General features: G+C 42.2%; 2 protein-coding genes across 9 annotated transcripts in view; one reads left to right on the top strand and one right to left on the bottom strand.

Annotated features, from left to right (window-relative positions):
- ATP8A1 (ATPase phospholipid transporting 8A1) overlaps nt 1-10,807 on the top strand; it is a 238,183-nt gene extending 227,376 nt beyond the window's left edge. For all 8 annotated transcript variants that reach the window (XM_070791374.1, XM_070791370.1, XM_070791371.1 and 5 more), the window contains 2 exons: nt 5,669-5,760; nt 6,938-10,807. In XM_070791374.1, coding sequence (XP_070647475.1) covers nt 5,669-5,760; nt 6,938-7,035 — 190 coding nt within the window. In that variant the 3' untranslated portion in view covers nt 7,036-10,807. The remainder of the gene's footprint in view (nt 1-5,668; nt 5,761-6,937) is intronic.
- A 7,457-nt stretch (nt 10,808-18,264) lies between these two features.
- Nucleotides 18,265-23,578, bottom strand: SHISA3 (shisa family member 3). Its single transcript, XM_019962676.2, has 2 exons — nt 22,669-23,578; nt 18,265-19,815 (listed from the first exon to the last, which is right to left on the bottom strand). The coding sequence occupies exons 1-2, from the start codon at nt 22,943-22,945 to the stop codon at nt 19,376-19,378; spliced, it is 717 nt and encodes a 238-aa protein (XP_019818235.2). The 5' UTR covers nt 22,946-23,578; the 3' UTR covers nt 18,265-19,375.
- Nucleotides 23,579-23,869: the final 291 nt, after the last annotated feature.

The following is a 23,869-nucleotide window of genomic DNA, read 5'->3' as shown; positions in this document are numbered from 1 at the left end:
GGGGCACGTCATACACCAGTCTGCGCCTCTCTCCTAAAATTAACAGCACTGGCATCTGTGGGGCGGGCACCCCAGGCTAGGCACTGCACTCCTCACTTCATAGCTACTGTCTCATTGAATCGCCATGACATTCATGGACAAATCCATCATCCCCATTTTTTCCAGATGAGGAAACCGGGGCTTAGAGAGACCCAAGTTCTCCAGGTCAGAAGTGACTGTGCTGGGCCTTGAGCCCGTGTCAGTTGAGTCTAGAAACCCTAAGCATGCGCTATTCTGCCTCCTTTGGCTGCTTTTCAGGACTGTAGTGGCGTGGCACAGACATAGCCTGCCTGTAACACGACAGTTCTGACCTTTCCATGTCAGCGTCCCTGTGCACATGATGAGTTGGTGACACCTACCTTCAGATGACAGGAGTAGCTCCTCTTCCCCGCGCTTTCCCCTCATCTCTTCCCTTAACCTCCAACTCTACACCAACTCCACTGTCCTCTCGCTTTCCCTCTAGCTATAAAAAGGATATGGTAAGAGTTCTCGCTCTTAGGAAAGAATGGGTGCGTGTATATGTATGACTAAGTCCCTTTGCTGTGCATCTGAAACTATCAAAGCATTGTTAATCAGCTGTACTCCAATATAAAATGTTTATTTTTTTTAAAAAAAGAGTTCTATTAATAGTTCACAGAATCATGAATAAAAATATTCACAATTATTAGGGAAAGTCCACTGATAGTACTGTTACTTAGTAAATTTCTCCTATTTGTATGTTAATAAAACTTACATCAAGCCCCTTCACGTGATACTCTTTTTCATCATTTATAGTATTTCAGTGACTTCAACAATTCATAAGTCAGACTGAGGGTTCGATGTGATGACCTCTGGTCTCTGGGTCCTAAAGAGTCAATGAGTCTGTGATATGTGTAATCCCTTACATTAAATAAATAAATCAGAGAGCCTAAAAAGAAAGAAGTGAATTCTGTGTAAATGACCACCAACTTCTCCATAGAAAATGCATCTGATAAATTTCCTGCTGCTGCTCAGCTCATTTGCCTAAAATAGTGGTTCAGCTTATTTCGGGGACTCAGGACTAAGTTAGTTGTTAGCTGAATAGCCCAGTCAAAAACTCCTAGTTTGGTATGGACCCCATGTTGCTATTGCTGCTGATTGGTGAGCAAAATGATGGTGATGGTCAGCCTGGCCATGGTGTCTCCCTGCTGAGTGGCAGCTAGAGAGGAAGATCTATGAGAGAGGAAAAGTAGCAACTGGTCGGCAAAGCCTTCACATCAAACTGCGTTCTAAGGCAGATTAGCAATTGTCAGATTGATTTTATTGACAGAATTGTTTTAGGAACCTTGGAGAATGAGTGAGTGAGTGAAGTCGCTCAGTCGTGTCCGACTCTTTGTGACCCCATGGACTGTAGCCCACCAGGCTCCTCTGTCCATGGGATTTTCCAAGCAATAATGCTGGAGTGGATTTCCATTTCTTTCTCCAGGGAATCTTCCCAACCCAGGGATTGAACCCGGGTCTCCCGCATTGTAGACAGATGCTTTACCGTCTGAGCCACCAGGGAAGTCCATGTCAAATTTTCAAACATGAGCTGATTTCATCTGCACTTTTCAAAGAGGGAAAAATGATGATTTCTGTGTATTCGAGTGACACCAGGCTTCCTTGAGGGCTGAAACACGCACATGATTTTATGCTTCCTGGCCTCAGCCTGTGCTGATTCCTTGTCTAGAAGCTGAGACCCTCTTACAGACTTGTAATCCAGTTCCTGGCTTTCAAAACCCAGTCCAAACGCAATTACCTCAGCATTCCACAGATAAAACCAATTCCCACTCTGCTGTCTCTGCATTTGGCTTATTCTTCTGCCTCTGCATCTACCACAGTATACCAGAGTGTATGTCTCCAACCTGTGTTTGCTTGTGTCCCCTACTAGACTGAGCTCCTTGTAGGAGAGGCCTCTGTCTCAGTCTTAATGGCAACCCAGCACCAACCACAGAGCCAGGAACGTAGTAACACTCAGTTAATATTTACTGAATGGGTGAATGAATGGTCAGGAGAAGGAACCAAAGAATAAATTCATTAATGGAAGGGTAGGTGAAAGGCTGGTTGAGTAGTGGGCCAACCTGTGGGTAGTTAATGGGAAATGTGATACACAAGGGCATAGAACTGTCTAGGTTGCACTTGCCCAGCTAGCAAGCTCCAGTGTAATGATCGTTTACTTTTTGTCACAGAAGGATGCAGTTCTTAGGAATGACCTTATAAGTTGATCACCCCAATTGTTTAATCTTCACTAAGCACTACTATGAAGTCAAGCTAGGTGTAAACACGCAGCTTCTCTGTGTCAGAGAAACTAATGTGTAAGCACTGTATCCAGATTAGCATTTACAATAATTCATTTCTCATCTCTACTCATTTTCAAAAATTAAAACATCTTGGTTAAAAGAATTAGTCTTTTTTTAATAGAAATAAGTATGCCATTTATCATATTATTATCCTGACTTCCCTGGTGGCTCAGATGGTAAAAAAAAAAAAATCTGCCTGCAGTGCAGGAGACCCGGGTTCAATCTCTGAGTCAAGACGATCCTGGATTTCCCAGGCGAAAATACTGGAGTGAGCTGCCATTTCCTCCTCCAGATCACTGTGTAGCCATGGCTGGTTATTTTGGGTAAAGAAACTAACTCGTAAGCTATGAAACTGTCCTTTGCTGTTACTTTCTATGGACATGCTCCAACACTAAGGAGCAGAAGCATCTACATTTCCAAAATCCAACAAGCTTTGAAGTTCAGTTTTTTCTACAAGCTTATAGCGAAATTTGCTGGATTTTCAAAACAATTTCTTCTCGAAATATAAGGACATTGATAGTGTTTATTTTTCTGCAGTGTAAATATGTCTGTGTTTTATAGCAGAAATATTAATTTGGGGGATACGGGTCTCTAAGGTCTCACTTGGGAGTATTACATATATAAATCGTGTGTAACATATTACTTTCCTAAAACAAAACAAAAATATGAATTGAGAACCCCAAAGTGTTAAAGTAATGGATTGCGGACACTGGGCTCATTGGAGACAGGCAGTTATTACTGGATATCTTTCCTGTGGGTGTGAAGCAATGCATCTTATAGTAAGGCCAAGTATGAATAATGAAAGTCATAATTTTTTACACCTATCTATAGATATTAGCCAGTATAACATCATCAGCCTCTACTAAATAGTATTTTAGCCCAGGATCTTCAGGTCAGTCCTCATTAACTTGTTCATCACCACTGTTTGGCCCAAAGCCTGAGCTTTTTAAAGTAGGGAAATATAGATGTCAGATAATTTGGTCATGGAGACAGTGATGGTGGTGTCTCCTAGCTTTTCTCTGTGTTGTTTATCTTAATGAGAAACAAGAGGTTCGATGTAGCTAAGGCAAAAGACAAAGCCTAGTAGCTTTCCTAAAGAAGTGGAGTGGGGGACATTAGAAATTAAAACTCATGTTTAGCAATAGACTTCTCTTGTTGAGTCAATGTTGAATATGAACCCAGGCATCAGAAATGATCCTCACAAAGTATCTTTGCCTTGTGATGATCTCTGTTGTAGTTGGTTTGTTGTTGTTTTCTTGGGATCGAGGGAATAGTAAGGATGGGAAGAACTAGTGTTTCTAAGTGGCTGAGTAGTTCCTAAGTACCGTCTTCCTGAATCTTCCATCAGCCCGAGGTTAGGAACTGTCCTCCTAAACGCCATGAGATGTCTGAGAACGGCTGCCTAAGGCAGTCCAGCTAATAAATAACAGAATTAAATCAAAGACTGCAGAGACCAGGCTCTTTCCACAGTAGTGTGCTTCTTTCCCCAGAAAGAAACTTCTTTCTTCAAATAAACCCTAGACGTTAATGCGACATGACAGCTGAGTGAAAATATAGCCTTAAATGGCCATTACAAAACAAAATTACATTGTCTCATATATTTTGGTTGCCATAATATGAAAGGGGCACTTCTATATTGAAGGATCATGCATTTAAGAAGGCCAGCCTAAAACCTGGAAAACGTATTTTGGGAAGAAGAAGCTCCATCATGATACACTGCTGTCCTCTAGTCTTCTGTAGTCATTCATTTCGGTTTTAAACACCAGAGACTTCCCAGCACCCCATCCACAGTGCTCTGCTAACAAAGTCAGACCACCTGCTGCTAAAGCTGCTGACTTCCTCAAAGCAGTTAGATGTTTTAGTGTCCCTCTGAGTCCCCAGGTCTGTAATGGTAGATCATTTTAAGAGTAGAGTAAGAAAAGTCTGTAAAAATGGCTCTTTCTTATTCCCCATATCTGTTTATTTCACTGGCAAAAACAAGTTTTATAAGTTTTTGCAAAACTGCTAGAGTTTTAAGATTAATTAGCTTTCTTGCCTTAATTCCCAGTGACAATAAAGTATGTCTAATAAGTACCAGTTAACACCCCTAGACTTTTAAAAAATATCTGTGGAAGATTACTACAAATGTCAACATTTCCAAATATTTTACTTCAGCAAAAGCCTAAATGTTTCTGTAATTACAATGAGTTCATTTTGCAGATGATCCTCTTTTTTTGTGTATGATAAATATTGTTCCATTTCAAGGTCTTAAAAAAATTGGCAATATACAGAACTAACATAACTTACAGCAGTTTAACCAAAGCTTTAAAATGGGGAAGCTAAAAGATGGAAATTTGTCCACTGAGTCAGTTCCAGTGATTAAAACAAAATTGCATAAACATTTGGTGCAACACATGTGGATTACTTATTAGCTCTTCATGCTTGTTATGTGGCTTAATATCAAAGCAAAGTTTTATAAATCAACCAGTGGAGAAATGGCATGACTGGGAGGATTGATGGTGTTTAAAAGTGCATTTCAGAATTACTATTCAAATTTATTTATTTGACAGATATTTGACTTCCCACTGTGTGAAACAGTATTCTATGAGCAGGAGAGAAAAACAGACGCAGTATTTCCTGCACTCTGCTTTTAGAAGTTATATAATTACATGGATTCATTTCTGCAGAAAAGATTATTCTAAATGTTTATTGAAAATAGGTGTTCTTCCTTGTCACTTTACCTAGTAAATTATTTTCTGAAAATACTTTTTTTATTTTAAAATGAGATTAAGGAACACATTTCATACCATATTAGAGTGGTAATGGAATTTTTTCTAATTAAAAAGTCTATGAGATTTCTTCTTTACATATTTTTTTTTATTTTTCTGTATAAAAAAATTAATTTATACCAGAATATATGCAAAGTAGGAAAAAGGTATAGTAATGGTTCTTTTTTTTTAATTCTCAAATGCCATACTTGCTATATGTAGTAAGTCAGCTAAGATTTTAGAAGGTACCATCACTACTGGTGGATTTTGTGTTTTTTGTTAATTGTATCGTGCAGGTTCTGTATCTCTGTTTGACTTAAAAACTGGGGTTGCGGACATCTTTTGCCTGCACTATTGGGGACAAAACTCTTCTGAGCTGTAGGGGAAAATGGCCTCTAAAGTATCTGTCTAAATACTTGAACCCTCATTTGCTGTCTGAGAAAAGAGGGTGAAAAAGAATCAGTAGACTACAGATTTCTCAAACAGTCTTTTGTTTAAGTCTGACTCTCTCTGGTGGTCCTGTGGGCACGCCGGGGTCTCTGCCGAGTTGATAATTCATTTCACACGTTTGCACCTGCTCTGCAGCCTCACAGAGAGGGCGCAACTGCTCAAGAACGTCTTTAAGAAGAACCACGTGAACTTGTACCGGTCAGAATCACTGCAACAAAACCTGCTCCGTAAGTATTTGAGTTCTGATTTTTAAACACGTTCTCCGCCATTACCTCATAGCGTTTGTAAGAGCAGTATTTTGACTTGAAGGATATTTAACTATTTACAATTAACACCTCAAACAAATCATGCACACTTGCAACATAGTGTATAAATATTAAGAACAAATGTTTACAGAGTCTTTTGACCACAGCCATCTCACTTTCAGCAGAAAAGATAGAGCATTTGAAAATCTTGCTGCTTTCACTGCACAAAAAATATTTCTGCATGCCCCTTACCTCCTTAAATCTTAAAAAAGAACCAGTAAAATAAATCTTAACTCTTAAAAGCTTACTCGGTATTGTTATCTTTTCTACTTGAATAACTTTGCAAGAGCCTTTTCAGCTTTCATACACAATGACATGTGTGTGAAACAGCACACAATGAAACATATTTTCCCCTTCAAAAATATTTATGCATATTTAGAGTTGTAAGAAATTATTAGATATCATGCCCTCTTAAAATTTGAAGGATCTCAAAAAGAATATGATATATAAAGCCCTGTAGTAAATGCATTTGTGTTGGTAATATGTCTTTTGTTTCATGTTGTCTCCACATGTAATTTATTTTCATGTATATATACTCATGTTTAATGCTTTTGCTCTTTATGCTTCAAGAGGCCTTCTCTAAAGATGAGATCCCCTCGGGGGTCATCTCTTATCCCCAGGCCCCCTGTGACCAGGCTAGGGCATGAGTGAGTTTATTTGTAGATGCTGAGAGTCCAGAACCATGTCTTCTGAGGGAAGTTGTGTGTGTTTATCTCCTCGCTCTTATTCTTCCTTCACTCTCATCCGCCTGATCTATCTGGAATACACACTCCCACTTGACTGCACCCCTTCCCACCCCTCTGCTAGCAGGAAGCAGACATTGGAGGAGTTGGACATGATGTGCTGAAGGGAGAATGGAGGGGGGCTACAGCATCTGTTCATCCAGGGAGCAGAACGCCAAGGATCTAAGCCACCATCGTCTCACTCTTCATTTTGCAGTTGAATCTATCGTTTCCAGACATTAAAAATTAGTGTCTTTATGCTTTCAAAGGCAGGGAAGGATGCATTAGCTCCCCAAGTTAGAAAATGAACACTCAAAACTCAGAATAACAGAGACTTCCTGTGACTTCAAGCTCACCGTTTCTGTTTTAATTTACAGATGGGTATGCTTTCTCTCAAGATGAAAATGGAATCGTCTCACAGTCTGAAGTGATTAGAGCATATGATACCACAAAGCAGAGACCTGATGAGTGGTGATAGGTCGAGGGGCTGCAAGGCCAGCTTCGCTACGTCTCTAAGGAGAGTCCCAGGTCTTCACCAGAATCTGCTGACCAATTCCAGTCTGGTCCAAGGAGGGGAAATGGATCTGAGCTCATCTCATTGACTGACATTCAGATTCATGTATATTATAGACGTAAGCACTGTGCAACTATACTGTAACACCATCTCTTTCAGATTTTCTAAAGTATTTGCTAAGTCTTTGTAAACAGACATTGAAAATGACCTTGTATCTTGCCAGAGTGTTTTTTTCAACTGAGAAAAGGTCAGTATTCTTTTGCTGTTACTCTGGAGCTGTAACTATCAGTGTCTTGGATACACCACAAGGCTATTCACCATTAAAAATCTGTAAAATGGTAGTAAGTTAGAGGGACTCTTGATATCCAAATTTAGATTTCAGAACATGCTGGGAGGGGGCGGGAAACAGCCTTCTTAAGGAAGCAACTTACTGAGCAAAATTTCTAAACAAGACATTAATGATAAGTGTTTGTGTCAAAAATTGTCTTGATAAATGTCTGCCAAAGAAGTTCAATAAATGTATTACTATTTCTCCTTCAGTAGTCATTTGCCCAGAAATTTACAAGAAAGTTTACCTCCAGTTCTGCTGTAAGATCTGCATGCCTGACTTTTCAAATCTAAGACTGATTTGTAAAAATGAGTATTTCAAGGCATTTGCTACTAATATCTGTGATGTTGCACCTTTGGCCTTACAAATGCTTCTTTCTCGTTTGTCTTGTCTGTTTGTTCAAGTGGAAGTGCACAAGTGGTTATGTGACTGTCGTTACAATACTGATTTTTAAAACTGTACTTATTGTGTCTCCGTCCTTTCTAATGAGGTTTCATCATCATTGAGATTTTTCTTAGAACCTGGCTTCTGCTGTAGATTAAGTGATGTCATTTTGTCTTTGAGTTTTCTTTTTTTATTTTTAAGAAAAATGTACTTAAGTGTTTATGTGAGATTTCCAATACTTCTGTGGAAGTGTTTGAAAAACCATGGCAGATAAATGCCTGGGCTTTTGTAACGCCTGTAGGCTCAGCTTTTTGTCCTGTGTCTTGGTTTTCCCTAGTAGTGCCCATTCCAGATGCCTGTGGTCCTGGATGGCACGCCCCAGGTTAAGATGACTGCCCTGAACTTATAACCAAGAATAGCTGAACAGTTCACTTGTCAAGCAGCTCCCAAAATTAGTCACATGCTGCTTACTGGAACAAATAAGTAGTACTTTCCCCTCGTTTTAAAAACACCTATTTTATTCAAGCCTATAACTTTACAAAGAGATCTGTTCATCATGAGTAGATTTTGTTAACATGCTTTAAAATATAGATTCCATTTAATTGTTGCGGTATTTCCAAGATATCTCCTGAAAATGCCTATTTTGCTATGCCAACAATTAATGGAGAAGGGGCTGTTTAAAAACCACAACCAGTTTTCTACACTATTTTTAACATAATGCTTTCATGTAGAAATAAAAAGAATTCTAGCTTTCAGATACATTTCAGAGATTGAAGCAAACTTTTTGCCTTGTATTCAAAAGCCTGTTTGCCTTTAAGTGGACTTACCAGCAAAACAGATAGAACTTCCTCTTTAAAAAAATAAGTCAACTACAATTAAGAAGAGAGGTGATTTTCAAATCACTCCTTGAGTTTGATAATTTCACATCTTTTTCACCCTTTTTCTCAATCTAGATTTAAAATTTTAGTCTATATATTATTTCCTTCTCTGAATTTTTAGCTCTTTAGTTACATGTATGCCTCCCACATTTTCTACAAATGTGAGAGGTTATGACATACATAACTTGATTTAAAAGGGTTAAGAAGGTGACATACTTCACTCTCCACACCCTTTCCATTCGGAGTTCAGATTATGAAAAGCATGAATTCAAATATGCAAGACCACAGGTCTAAGAGTCTAAGATCATCTTCAAAATTCAGATGTCACAGTGTTTGTTACTGAATGGCTATTCAGAGCATCTGGGCCTCCGTGATGACAGGTGAAGTCAAACCACAAAAAAATGGAAAACAAGAATCAAGTAAAAGGAATAAAGGGTTTTTTTTTAAAAAAAAAAAAGAAGAATGAAATACATCCCTCGGGAGAAACACTTAATAGCAGTTCCAGAGAAGGGCTGCTTCCATTTCCCCTCACCTCACAGGTGACATCCTTCTCCATAATTTTAATGTAAAAATGTGATGAGTGTAATAGAACTGAATTTTCTGACTTAAGAAAACTGGAAGCTTTATTTTTACCTTGAAAGATGATTTGTTTCTGTGGAGCTCTTCAACATGAGTGGAGGACTCATGGTTAATAATGTGAAAGAGCATGATCTGAAACATGACTGATTTATGCCCTTTTGTCCCATGGACCTGTTTTTGAGTTATCAACATTAAGTAAATCTCTTAGCTTCTCGGTAGGGAGTTGAGGGGTAGGCAGCAGGGAGTGACCACCTTGGTAAAACTTAAAAGACAACATTGCAACTGCAGTGACTTTGTAGTGTTAGAGAAAACCCTCCTTTTTTTAACCTTCCTAAGTGGGGTGGGGGTGGGGGTGGGTAACACAGTTTTACCAGGATTAAAATAAATAGTTGAAGTGACTTTTAATGTGTATTTTCTGAAATAAGGGACATACTTCAACTAAAAAGTCCCTTATAGGGACTCTTGCAAATGCTAACACCATTGCTTTACAATGTTTACAGTTCAGAAAATACTACTCACAGCAGAAAATCCTCATTTATTTTGCATTGAAAAGTTGGAAGTTGCTTCTTTAGCATTGACTAGTACACAGTGATATTGAGCATGAACTTTCTAAATGTTTTATATATACATATAAAAATATATTGGTATTTCACACCCAGAAAGATGCTATATGGTAGAAAGTATGAGCAGGAAAAATGGTGTTTCTCAGGAATGTAGTAAATTTTAAATGGAATAAGCGCCATCCACCCTCCCACACAACACTCTGGCTGACATGAGCCTGCTTGGGCAACGTGGTGAAGTTAATGGAAAACTTCTTCTAATCAAGTCAGGTGAATGTGTATTATATTCAGTATTAGCCATTTACGTGAATTGTGTGGTCACTGAATGGAATCAGCAATTCCTCTTTATTTCCAGGGGGGAAAAAATGAATTCAAGAAATCTACATTTATTCTGGTCATTACATTTTATATTTTAATTTTGCAGTCCTGCATCCTAAATATCCAGTGTGAAAATCATGTGATAATTTGTTCTGCATTGTGTATGCTGTACATCACTTATCTGTCACTTAAAATGTTCTTTCAGGAAATGAATACTAATCTGAATGTACTAGATTGCATATTCACAAATTTTTATGTATAACAAAATCATCGTTATTACAAAGCTAAATAATCATTAGTGTTTATTTCTGTGCAGTTTGCCCCTTGATATGTCCTGGTTCTAAGACTTATATCATCTGGTAAATCTATAATCATGTACAAAATTTATTGAGCAAATTGCCACCCTGTTCACATCATATGAACCAGGCCCATGGAATTCTTTTGTAAATTACTTAATGTAAACACCATGCAGTCTGGTGCCTAATAAATGCTTTTTAATGATGAACATTACTATAATGCCTCTTAAAGAGACCATAGTCTGATTTTTCTCACATTAAAATAAGTGAAGTCACTTGTGAAACTGTTATACTTTGCTGCATTTTAATTAACCTTCAACAGCTATTAAAATGGAATGTAAGTTGAATTTTGAAGGAAAGGAAATAAATGTTTTCCATTTTTCGTCTTGATTTATTTTCTGTATGAGAGCAGCTGTGTTTTTGATAGGTTTATGGTTTGCATGAATTAATATTTAAAGTGGTCTAGGCCAACGCATGGCTATTGCTGTAAATCTTGATGTTTATTTCTGCCTTATAAAATTCTCTCATGGCCTACCTGAGACTTAATATTCAATGGACAAATTAACTGGTCCTCCACACAACTTTTTTTTTAATAAGTAAATTATTTTACAAACAAATTTGAACTAATTTAATTGAAACTTTTGTTTAGCTTGCCTCTAAGAACTTTGCTTAATAAAGCTCACAAAATTTCTCAGCAAATAAATCTCCCTTAAGTAGGGGGGAAAAAAGCTAGATTTCATACTTGCTTACTTTGAATTAACAGCGACTTTCCATAGGTAAATCTGCTCTTGCAAAGATGTGAGCAGAATATTTAAAAGTACGTGTTTTTGTTTCATAGTTCTAGACTAGAAGCCATAAATGCAGTAAATACTATTTGTTGTTTGTTTTACTACTTCAAGCTTCGTTTTTCACATTTTCAAGTTTATTAGGTTAAAATAAAAAAAGGCAGCCTTGGAAGGCAGCTACTATGGAAAATTGCAGTTTGCATTCAAAATAAAATAGAATTTTCAGCTCCATGAAAAACCATTCCTGCTGAAACTGCTATAGAAATTGTGAAGCTGCATGAGTGGAGAGTACCGAACCTGTGTTTATAGTAGTTTTCTCAGGTGTGTTTATCTCGATATTCAATGCACTGTGTTTTATAAATAGTTATTAAAGTCGAGTAATATTCAGTTCTATGCAGTGTTATATGTCACTGGCCTTTTGTGAATGTGCATGTTTTAAACTGCAAATTTTAAACATTTTTGTCCTCTTATTAAAAATGAAATAAACTGTACCATTACATAAAGAAAATTGTTCGTTTTAATTGCTAGTTTTAGAAACTATATTTCTTCATAAAACCTTCAAAACTGCAATAACTGTAGTTTGAGCAGGTGTATATCTGTTTAATAACAATGTTGACATTTTATCTACAACCCCAATGATAATTGAAAATATCCCTGCATTGTAAATCCCATTCAATGCAATATAAAGTGGGGTATATTAACTCTAATTTTATACAAGTTGGTAGTTAAATAATTATCAAAAAATAATTTTTTGGACTTCCCTGGTGGTCCAGTGGTTAAGACTCCAAGCTTCCAATGCAAGGGCTGTGAGTTCAATCCCTGGTCCAGGAACTAAGATACCCACGTTCTGCACAATGTGGCCAAAATAATGACAAAAATAAAATAATTCTAAATAAAATTACTATATTTTGACTCTTCAATCAGAAAGCCTCCAAGATTGTCCTCGTTACAGGTTTAAATCAGCCTGTAAGTCAACAACTAACTCATGGCTCCTTCTTTCACACAGGATGAAGTTCTTAAGATTTCTAAACCCACTGAAATTGTTTCAGTGTTATGACAGAGTGGCCACATTTGGCCCATAAAATTTGAAGGAAGTAACCAGAAAATAGTAAAATTGCTACGTGAGACAAAATACAGGAAAACCTTGGAAATGAGGACAAGACAATCAAAATAATCACCATTTGATAAAAGGAACGGGGGAAACTGCAATTTGGAAAACTGTTAGAACAGGATGAGTTCACGGAGACCCCCTGGGGAAGCAACGTGAAGAGCCTCCGGTTTCATCAGAGTGAGGAGCAGTGTATGCGTCCTTGTCTGGGACCCCGCTTCCCTCCCCACAGCCTTTCCCTGGGGGCAACAATTGAGTATGGGTCCCCCATGCAAAACCACAGCAAAACAATGTTCAGAAAAGTAACCTGTGAATTATGCCAAATATTTTCACGTTCAACATCATCCCTCTTAAAACAAGCACCACCATCTAACACCACCATAAGGAAACAGCAAATTTGAAATACATAAATCCAGTACATCATCCCCATTTAAAGATTGTTTTTATGTGCTTAAGGCATCTCAGACCTAAAGCTTCTATTTCAGTATACAGAACCACTCATTTTAATGAAGAAAGATCTTTCTAACCTGGATCATTTCACTAGTAAGCTAATAAAAATTGTTGGAAAATGTAATATTTTTTACTATTCAGTCTCTATTTCAAGTACAGACTATGTAACCAGCAATTCAAATATAAACTCTTATCAGAATAACTTCATTAGCAACTGTTTAACTGAAATTTTGAAAGTCTTATACATATAAAAATATGTGTTTGTTGCCTTAATAGTTTAACATGCTCGTAAATCCTTATTCTTCCTGAACATGTACTAAATAAGCCTTTTAGGTTATGCACAAGTAAACTGATCCAGAGCCAGTGAAATGCATCGTACTCCTAATTGTGATTGTACATATTCTCAGGAACCTTTTTGGTTAACTGGTTTTAGAAAGAAATTTTCCTATAGATTTAACTCAATCTGGCAAATTCTCTTCCATGGGGAATAGCTAAAAAAAAAAAAAAAAAAAATCAGTGAAATATAGGGTGGAAAAATAAGGAAAAATCTATGCATTGGGGACAATTAAAATTACAATCTATTAGTTTTGAAGTGAATAAAAGCAAGTTTATTAAATACGTTTTTCTGAGTGCAGGGTGGGAGGATGCTTGCTGTGTCTCAGGCAATAAGGAGTTGGCCAGGTATCATAGGAGGCCATGGATTACCAGGGACTAATTCTATCAAACCTTTGGGCCATTTTCTCTGTTTCATGCCCTCCAATCAGTGTTACATCTCCCCTTCCACAGTACTCAGCCTTGCTTTTATATGTGAGGATATTTCATCTGCTTTCTATTATGGACCATGGACTGATGACACTGCTCCCTCCCCACTCCCTCCCCAGTGCAAGTCACTGGGACAAAGATTCTGACTTCTGATTCCTTCAGACAACCCTCAGCAGTAGGGTACAATGAACATCTCCATTTTACAAATATAAAAAAAATTTTTTTTTTTTCCTAAGAAAATTAGGACTTCCAGGTACACACCATAAAGAATGTAGGGTTTCAAAGCAGACAGCGGGCCTGGGTTCAAATCTTGGTTTTGTTATCATCAGTCTTGGGCACAGTGTTCAATCTTTCTACTTTGATCTGTTTATCTGCCAAACAAGCATGGTAAGAGTCCCGACTTCAGGGTTAGGAAGATTAAATGATACATGTAATACTTTAATAAATGTTATCCATTATCTGCAACACCTGGAGTAACAGGCACACATGGCCTTGGAGTACAGAATGAAGCAGGGCAAAAGCTAATAGAGTTTTGCCAAGAGAATGCACTGGTCATAGCAAACACCCTCTTCCAACAACACAAGAGAAGACTCTACATGTGGACATCACCAGATGGTCAACACCAAAATCAGACTGATGATATTCTTTGCAGTCAAAAATAGAGAAGCTTAAACAGTCAGCAAAAACAAGATAGGGAACTGACTGTGGATCAGATCATGAACTCCTTATTGCCAAATCCAGACTTAAATTGAAGAAAGTGGGGAAAACCACTAGACCATTCAGGTATGACCTAAATCAAATCCCTTATTACTATACAGTGGAAGTGAGAAATTTAAGGGACTGGATCTGATAGAGTGCCTGATGAACTATGGACGCAGGTTCATGACATTGTACAGGAAACAAGAATCAAGACCATCCCCAAGAAAAGAAATGCAAAAAGGCAAAATGGCTGTTTGAGGAGGCCTTACAATCAGCTGTGAAAAGAAGAGAAGTGAAAAGCAAAGGAGAAAAGGAAAGATACACCCATTTGAATGCAGAGTTCGAAAGAATAGCAAGAGAGATAAAGCCTTCCTCAGTGATCAATGCAAAGAGATAGAGGAAAACAATAGAATGGGAAAGACCGTAGATCTCTGCAAGAAAATTACAGATACCAAGGGAACATTTCATGCAAATATGGGCTCAATAAAGGACAGAAATGTTAGGGACATAACAGAAGCAGAAGATATTAAGAAGAGGTAGCAAGAATACACAGAAGAACTGTACAAAAAAGATCTTCACGACCCAGATAATCACGATGGTGTGATCACTCACCTAGAGCCAGACATCCTGGAATGTGAAGTCAATGGGCCTTAGGAAGCATCACTACGAACAAAGCTAGTGGAGGTGATGGAATTCCAGTTGAGCTATTTCAAATCCTGAAAGATGATGCTGTGAAAGTGCTGCACTCAATATGCCAGCAAATTTGGAAAACTCAGCAGTGGCCATAGGACTGGAAAAGGTCAGTTTTCATTCAAATCCCAAAGAAAGGCAGTGCCAAAGAATGCTCAAACTACCGCACAATTGCATTCATCTCACAAGCTAGTAAAGTAATGCTGAAAATTCTCCAAGCCAGGCTTTAGCAATACATGAACCATGAACTTCCAGATGTTCAAGCTGGTTTTAGAAAAGGCAGAGGAACCAGAGATCAAATTGCCAACATCTGCTGGATCATGGAAAAAGGAAGAGAGTTCCAGAAAAACATCTATTTCTGCTTTATTCACTATGCCAAAGCCTTTGACTGTGTGGATCACAATAAACTGTGGAAAATTCTGAAAAAGATGGGAATACCAGACCACCTGACCTGCCTCTTGAGAAACTTGTATGCAGATCAAGAAGCAACAGTTAGAACTGGACATGGAACAACAGACTGGTTCCAAATAGGAAAAGGAGTACATCAAGGCTATATATTGTCACCCTGCTTATTTAACTTCTATGCAGGGTACATCATGAGAAACGCTGGGCTGGAGGAAGCACAAGCTGGAATCAAGATTGCTGGGAGAAATATCAATAACCTCAGATATGCAGATGACACCACCCTTATGGCAGAAAGTGAAGAAGAACTAAAGAGCCTCTTGATGAAAGTGAAAGAGGAGAATGAAAAAGTTGGCTTAAAGCTCAACATTCAGAAAACAAAGATCATGGCATCTGGTCCCGTCACTTTATGGCAAATAGATGGGAAAACAGTGGAAACAGTGGCTGACTTTATTTTGGGAGGCTCAAAAATCACTGATGGTGATTGCAGCCATGAAATTAAAAGGCACTTGCTCCTTGGAAGGAAAGTTATGACCAACCTAGACAGCATATTAAAAAGCAGAGGCATTACTTTACCAACAAAGGTCCATCATGTCAATGCTGGTTTTTCCTGTGGTCATGTATGGATATGAGAGTTGGACCATAAAGAAAGCTGAACCCCAAAGAATTGATGCTGTGGTGCTGGAGAAGACTATTGAGAGTCCCTTGGACCGCAAGGAGATCCAACCAGTCTATCCTAAAGGAGATCAGTCCTGGGTGTTCATTGGAAGTACTGATGTTGAAGCTGAAACTCCAATACTTTGGCCACCTGATGCGAAGAGCTGACTCATTTCAAAAGACCCTGATGCTGGGAAAGATTGAGGGCAGGAGGAGAAGGGGACGACAGAGGATGAGATGGCATCACCGACTCAATGGACATGGGTTTGGGTGGACTCCGGGTGATGAACAGGGAGGCCTGGCGTGCTGCAGTTCATGGGGTCACAAAGAGTCGGACACAACTGAGTGACTGAACTGAACTGATTAACTGCATAGCTACCTTTCAAAATATAGAACTTCTGTTCTTCAGAGATCCTACAGTGCATGAGACAGTTGGCCCAACAAGACTTGATGTCCATGAGCAGGACTTTGAAATATCCCTCCATTCCTATCAGTGGAAAAATCTAGTCCCATTTTATCTAAGTATTTTCTGTTTCTGCGCTGCCTTAAATATACACTGTATTTTCCAGATATATAACTATGATACAGATTAAAAGATCAAACTTTGGGAAAAAAATCTCAGTAACAGTAGGGCAACTCTGGAGTGTAAATTGATAGTGTTGTAAGCTGCGTAGGTCTGGACGGGGAGCTGTCACATCTCACTGATTCCTGGGTGAAGAGGTTCTCCTGTGAGTCATCCGTTAAATCTGCTGAAGCTTTTACATTATGAAATAATTCTCCTTTTCGTTCTCCTTTCTATTTACCATTAAGACATTATGTTGATTGTTTTCAAGTATATGTGTAGTGAGTAATATGATCTAGGAATTTCACTTTAGGAAAGTTCAAAGTGAAAGTGTTAGTCGCTGAGTCGTGTCCAACTCTTTGCAACCCCATTGGACTGCAGTCCGCCAGGCTCCTCTCTCCACAGAATTCTCCAGGCAAGAATACTAGAGTGGATTACCATTCCATTCTCCAGGGGATCTTCGCAATCCAGGGATCAAATCTGGATATCCTGCATTGCAGGCAGATTCTTTACCATCTGAGCCACCAGCACAGCTTGTGGACAGTTAAAGGCATGACACAAAATATCTGTTGTAAGGAAAACTCACTAGATCCAACAGAGTTAATAATCACTGTCGTGGAGAGAGGCCCTGAGCCTCATGCTTTACTTGTCAGTGGATTGTGTGCCCAGAGACGATTAAAGAAACCTCAAAGCTGGTGTTCCCTTGCTGTTGAAATCTGGTTATGCAGACAGCTCCAGGACTGACTAGCTGAGGGATCGTGGGCAAGTTATTTCACTCCTGTGTGCCTTGGTTTCCAAATCTATAAAATAGGAATTAGAATACCTCCACGCTGCATTGTTTGCGGGGGTTGGTGGCTGGGGAAGAGTTAGTGCATATAAATATTTAGAATACTGTTTGAGTCATAAGAGCCCAGTAAAGATTAAAATAGCAAAGGAACCATATGTAACAAACATGAATAAAGCCAGCCTAATGATATGAGAGTGAATTCCAGAGCTTCACACAAATGTTTATCCTTTACATTCAGCCTTTCCTCCCTCCTTCCCTCTCCCGCTCCCTCCTTTTCTTTCCTTCCTTCCTGCCTTCCCCACTCCCTCCCTTCCTTCCTATGTTTATTCCTTAATTATCTGGGCTAACTTTGGGTACCTGGATGAGTTACAGGAGAAAGCAGGAGACCAGAAGTCAGAGCTCCTGCCATCAGTCTGGGCAAAGACACAGCATCTTCCAACTTGCTTCCTCAACTAGAAAACAAAGAGTCAAGGCCAAACGACTTTTCTTAGGTCAGCATTCCACCTCTAAAGGATCTGTATTTGACAAGAGCTATTGAGGATGACATACAATGGTATGAACCCATATAAACCTGGGTTTCCAAAGGACACCCAAGGGGCCAAGAGGCAACAAAATGAGGGAGATGGGCCAGGCTAGGGAGACCAGGCAGAAGGCTGGTGGAAGGCAAGGACCCTATCTGAAAAGGACCTCCTACCCCCGGCAAAACAGCACCCTTGGTGCCGCATCCTCTTCATGCCACGAGAAGCCAAAATTCAGATTCTTATGAGAAATGTCCCAATTTTTAAATTTATGCAAATAACACATCTGAGGATTGCAGCCCACGGGCTGATATCTCTATAAACGTTCACTTCCTTGGCTGCTTTCAGGCGTCCCAATGTAGAAAACAGCTTTAGAACATAATACAACATTAATGTAGGATTTTTTTTTTCATTTCAAATTATGAAGTGTTAGGTAAAGACATTTCCTTTTATTGAATAGCAGAGAGTACCATTAAGGAGATACAATGAAGCACTTTGATCTAAAGTTTCAAAGAGATTTCATGAAAACATAAAGCATTTTATTTATTCTAATCCAGCAGGATATATGCCCAAATATTTAGTCATCAGACATGGAATTCAGTGGCACTTAAGATACATAATATCAGATGATTATAGCCAAAGCTGAACTTTGAACTCCACGATTATTAACATAAAAATTACAGTGTGACTACTAAATAATTAGTACCATCAGTGTAGTAAATACATTAAATTACAAATCTTTACATTTGTACATAACTCATTTTACAAATAAATGTTTTAGGACCCAACTGTTCAACTTTCATTTAAACACTAAATGTTGCTGAACAAAATGTCTGCAATAAATATTCCCTTGGGCAGGTGGGGGAAATGCTTTTACATAAGATCTCTGTTACAATGTATATCTAAGTAAATATTTAAAATGTTAAATTTCTCATGCAGTTATTGAAATCTTCTGAAGACACTCTTATATCTCCAACAAAATTTAGCTATTGATTTAAAAAATAACTGTTCTCATGATGCTAATATTATTCCCAGTTAAGTCGCTCCCCAAATTATAAACAGGCTGTTCACTGTCTCTTCAGTTTACTTAGCAGTTAATTTTTCAAATGAACCTTCGATAATTACAATCAGGTACAACTTCTTTGCTTATTTATGTATATATTTGTATTATGACTCACTAAAGAACTTATAACGAAAAAAGAATGCATAGGCCTATGTAGGATAGGTGAATTGTCCAATAAAATGGCTTCAGCCAATTTGTAACTTTCAAGTCGGACTACTGCATATTTTGAATAAAAGTAGCATAAGTTGAAACGTAATAGTCACTGTGCTTTCAAAGCCAGAAAGCAATTTTCTTGATACAGCTGTTCTGTGACTGCAGCCAGGAACCTCAAGACTAAGAGGTGCTGTATTTTCCTTGCACTTTCCTCCGTGACGTTGCTGGTCCAAGTGAAATTGTCTTCGATTCCTGGTGGCCATGGCAGCAGCATCCACAGGCATGCCATTGCACTAGACGATGGATCTGTAGCCATGGCCTGTCAACTGGAACTGAAGTCTGGACAGCTCTTCCCGGGCAGAGGGGGCTCCTGCTGGAGCGGGTAAGCGAAGTACTGGGGTGACACCAGGAATCCGGACGGCTGGGTCAAGTGGATTGGGTGGCCCGTGGTGTAAGGCGGGGGCGGTGAGGGCACCAGGCAGCCTGGTTCTGCCCGGGCAAAGGAGAACCTTCGGATGGAGCCCCCAGTGGAGCTGGAGCTGGTGGCGGTGCTGGACTGCCTGGAAGGTGCCCTGAGGTTCGTAGAAGTCAAGATCATGGGGAGAGTCTCTGTCTGATAGCTGCGGAGTGAGAAGCGGATTGGCTGCTGCGAGGGTTCCTTAGGTCTCAAGCAGGTGCAGCAATAAATAGCCACTAAAGAGCCTAGGATGATGAAGGCAATGAAGATGGAGCCAACAATCAGGAAGGGAACGTAGACAGGCTCTAGAAGGCAAAAACAGGCACAGGTACTCGGACGAGAGATTCCCAAACTCTGGGCTGCTCACGGGTAGGAGGTGGAAGGTCCATTCAACCACCTTGTCAGCCCGGCTTCTCAGAGCTTGTTACTGGTAACCTCTGAATTGTAAACTGTGATAATAGAATATTCTTGCTCCTAGCAGGGAGGAAGCAGACTGATACTGTAGACTCTGTTAGCAATTAGCCATCATACTGCACATCTGGAAATCAGAAGGAACAGACTCTATCCTGTCCACGCACTGGAGGGAGGGAAAAGATGAGTTTGGGGGGTTACCATAACACTGGCTTTCAATCCAGGTTTTAGGAGTTTTATCACAGTGGGGTGCTTAAGGACGCTAAGGCTGAAAATCCATCTCCTAACCAAGAATCTCTGATCTGAGCAAAGACAGCCGGACCTGTTAAGTGAAACCCCCAGGATTTTACAAGACTACAGAAAGAACAGTATAAAGAAATCCATAGCAGGCCCCCATTAACTGTCTCCTACCACATAACAGACTGTCCTGTCTGGATACCTCTTTCAATTTGGGATGCGTCCTTCAACCATCACGCTCCTGCCTCTCGATCCCCACTCAAATTCTGGGAAGGTCAGACTGAACTTTAGCTAGACTGCGGTGTGGTCCTTGGTGTTGGTGACCCACACTTTCTGGGAGTGCACCTTTTTGACAGAGTTAACCCCAGTTCCCTTCTCTCTCTAAGGCAGACATAATGTTTCCCACCCAGAGGCACATCCCAAGCAGTCCTCCAGGTGTGGCCCCTGCCTGATAGAGCTGCCTTGGGATGCAAACCTCTGGCTTAGAGGTAGAAGAAAGCAAGTCTGCATTGACTAAGACCCTGCTGCTGCTGCTGCTGCTGCTGCTAAGTCGCTTCAGTCGTGTCCGACTCTGTGCGACCCCATAGACCACAGCCCACCAGGCTCCCCTGTCCCTCGGATTCTCCAGGCAAGAACACTGGAGTGGGTTGCCATTTCCTTCTCCAATGCATGAAGGTGAAAAGTGAAAGTGAAGACGCTCAGTCGTGTCCGACTAAGACCCTACTGTGTGCCTATTTTGTATTTATTATCAGATTCATGTAACCCTGTGAAGCAGGAATGATATGGTCTAGTCTCCAGTTGTGGAAACATATTGGAGAGTTGCTGAGTTTCCCAAAGACACACAGGTGATGAGTGACAGGGAACTATCCACCCTAAGATCTGTGGGCTCCTGGGTGTAAACTCTTCCAGGTGCCACCCACTCTGCCCTGTCTTACTAGAAGAAGGTTACTACTACTTCTACTGCTAGAAGTAGTAGAAGGTTACTAGTACTTCTTACTACTTCTTGCCCTGCAGAAGGCAAGTCTAAAGTGACTACTCACTCAGCACCTTGCTGAGCATCCATACACTCATTTATTTCACAACCTAACTCCTCTGAGAGCAACATGCCCACTTTAGAGTTAAGCGGCCCAAAGCAGTTAAGTAACTTGCCCAAAATGACAAGCTGGCAAGGGAAGGTCCTGAGGCTTTGCCAGACCCCAGTCTGGGTGGGTGCATAGACTGCCCCCTTTCCTGCCACAGAGCACTGCGGGAGGCCAGGATGGGGTCCCCGAGGTAGACCCGGCACTTAGCACTTGCTCTGCAGAGAGGGCGAGTGACTGTGAAGCCAGTTTGTACTTTCCAAACAGGCCAGGCCGCCCTAGAGTTCCCTACTTTCCACTGAACATCCTTCCCCCAGAAGCCACTTCCTCAATCCTCTAGACTGGTATTTTGCACTCCAAAGTTAATTCCTTGAAGGTCTAATGGAGTTCTAAGGTGGGACCTCCTTTCCTCTGGGTTGTCAGTCTCGGGACTGGAGCTCCAGCACCGTTAATCATCTCTCCAGCCTCTCCTGCCTTGCCTGGGGACCGTCTTTGGCCGGCTTCAGACCCCCGCTCTGGAGTTCTGGGGTGTCAAGGCTCTCTCTTGGCTCGCCCCGTCCCCTGCCCCCGCTCCTCCGGTTTCTCGGCCGTAAAACCATCGCCTGGAGCTCTAAATGGTCTCCCTGAAGTTCCGATTCTGGTGGAAAGTTTTTTTTTTTGTTTTTTAAGGTGTAAAGTTCCTCTGCTGGGGTTGTGATTTATTCCGCTCTGAAGTAAGCGGAAACTTGACCCGTGTTTTCCGACGTGAGAATAGAGGGCGGGGAAGCCCCTGAGACCCCAGTTTCTAAATATCCAACCGGAGGACCTGGGCATTTCTGAAAAGCTTGACAATAGGGGGTGGGCTGGAGTGGGTAATTCGATGCAGAGAAATGAAAGGAAGTCGTGAGAATGGGGCTTAGAAACACTACCAAACGGCCACACACACACACAAATGTGGCTTAAGTTCCTTACCGCCGTGGGGTACAGATAAACGCACCCCAAGAGTTGCGTTCCCTGCGCCATCAGCACTTCTCAAAGCTCCCGGAGCTCCCAGGGCGCAGAGTAGGGCACCCTCACCAACCCTGAAAACTCAAGTCCAGCCTGGCGCTGCCCTCAAAGCCCTTCTCTGAAATGTCGTGAGCGCCCAGGGCTCCCTCTTTCTCGCCGGGAGTCACTGGGCGCACGCCCCGCGGTCCTCGCGGTCCGTTGTGAACTAGCTCCTGGGCAGACCGGCGGAGACCGCGTGTGGCGGGAATCGGGACTGCAAAGGAACAGCGCCCCTGACCTGAAACGCGACCACCCACTTCTCCCTTGATCCCCCCACTTTCTAGAGTCCCCTTTGCGCAGACCCGGGAAGGCCTGGCACGCCTCTTTGCGCGCACACCGGTCGGCACACACGGCAGCCGGCCACGCGGCCGGGCAGGGTCTGCCCCAGCTTGGGCCCGTACTCACGCGCCGTGATGCCCGGGTGCTCCAGCTCGCCGCGGTCGTTGGTGCAGCCGCCCTGCTCCAGCCTGGCGTCGGCCGCGGCGCAGCAGTAGCGCAGCGCGCAGGAGCCGCAGCAGATGGTGGCGTCCAGCGTGTCGAAGTCCTCCGGGCACTGGAAACCCTCGTGGTAGTTGCCCTGCACGTCCACCCAGCCGTGGCAGTACTCTCCGGGCTGCTGCGCGCCCGCCGGCCCACCGCGCAGCCAGCCCAAGAGGAGGCAGAGCGCCAGCAGCGCCCCCATCGCCGCGGGCGCGCCGGGCGGCCGGGAGGGGGACGCGGCTGGAAAGCGAAGGGCTGAGCCGGGGCTCCGCTCGCCCCGCGGTTCCGCCTCTCCTGGGGAGCGGCCTGGGGAGCTGCCCGGGCGGCCCAAACCCGTCCCCTGCGGGTTAGCGGGGGCCAGGGAGGAAGCAGGGGCTGCGCGGCGGGCTCAGCCGGCCAGGGGTCTGCATGGTGCGCGGGGGCGAGTTGGCGAGGGCCCGCGGGAGGCGCTGGCCGGGGCTGCGGCTCGGGCTGATGCTGCGGTCCTTTGCCCCGCTCATAACTCTCCGGGCGCGAGGAGCTCGCCCAGCCCTCGGCCACCTCCCACCCCACTCCTCACGGGAGCCATCGCGTCCGGGGCTGGCAACTCCCGGGCCGCACAGCACCTGGACTCGCCGCCGTCGCTGGGTCCAGAGTGGAGCCCAAAGCAGGAGAATGTGTGATGCCCACGTAAGGGGCTTCGGGACAGGCGGCCCCTCAGCCCCCGCCCCTGTCTGTCACGGGAGTCAGCCTGGCCGGGCCAAGTACAAACGGCCTCCCGGTTGCTGACAGCTCTGCCTCCACGACGTCCTTTAAAAAGGAAGAGGGAGGGGGAGACAGCGAGGGTTAAGAGAGAGTCCGCCTCCCGGGTCGCGCCGCCCGAGCGCGCGCGGCGCGGCTGCGTGTCCTGCGCGCCCTCTGGTTCGTGCGCCCTCCTCCGCCTTTCCCGGGCCACCTCTTCCCCTGGCACTCCCCCGGGACTCGACTCGACCCTAAACTTGGGGGATCAGGCCCTCTCCACGCACACACACACACAGACACCCCGCATAGTCCTGCAAACTCCGCAGAGGGCCAAGGCCTCCGGGTCTCCGTCTACCCACGCGAGTTGGCGCGCGAGTGGGGACCTGAGGTTTGCTTTTTAAGGATG

Source organism: Bos indicus, chromosome 6 (assembly GCF_029378745.1).
Source record: "Bos indicus isolate NIAB-ARS_2022 breed Sahiwal x Tharparkar chromosome 6, NIAB-ARS_B.indTharparkar_mat_pri_1.0, whole genome shotgun sequence".
Lineage (NCBI taxonomy): Eukaryota > Metazoa > Chordata > Mammalia > Artiodactyla > Bovidae > Bos > Bos indicus.
This window is presented reverse-complemented; position numbering and strand designations above follow the sequence as displayed.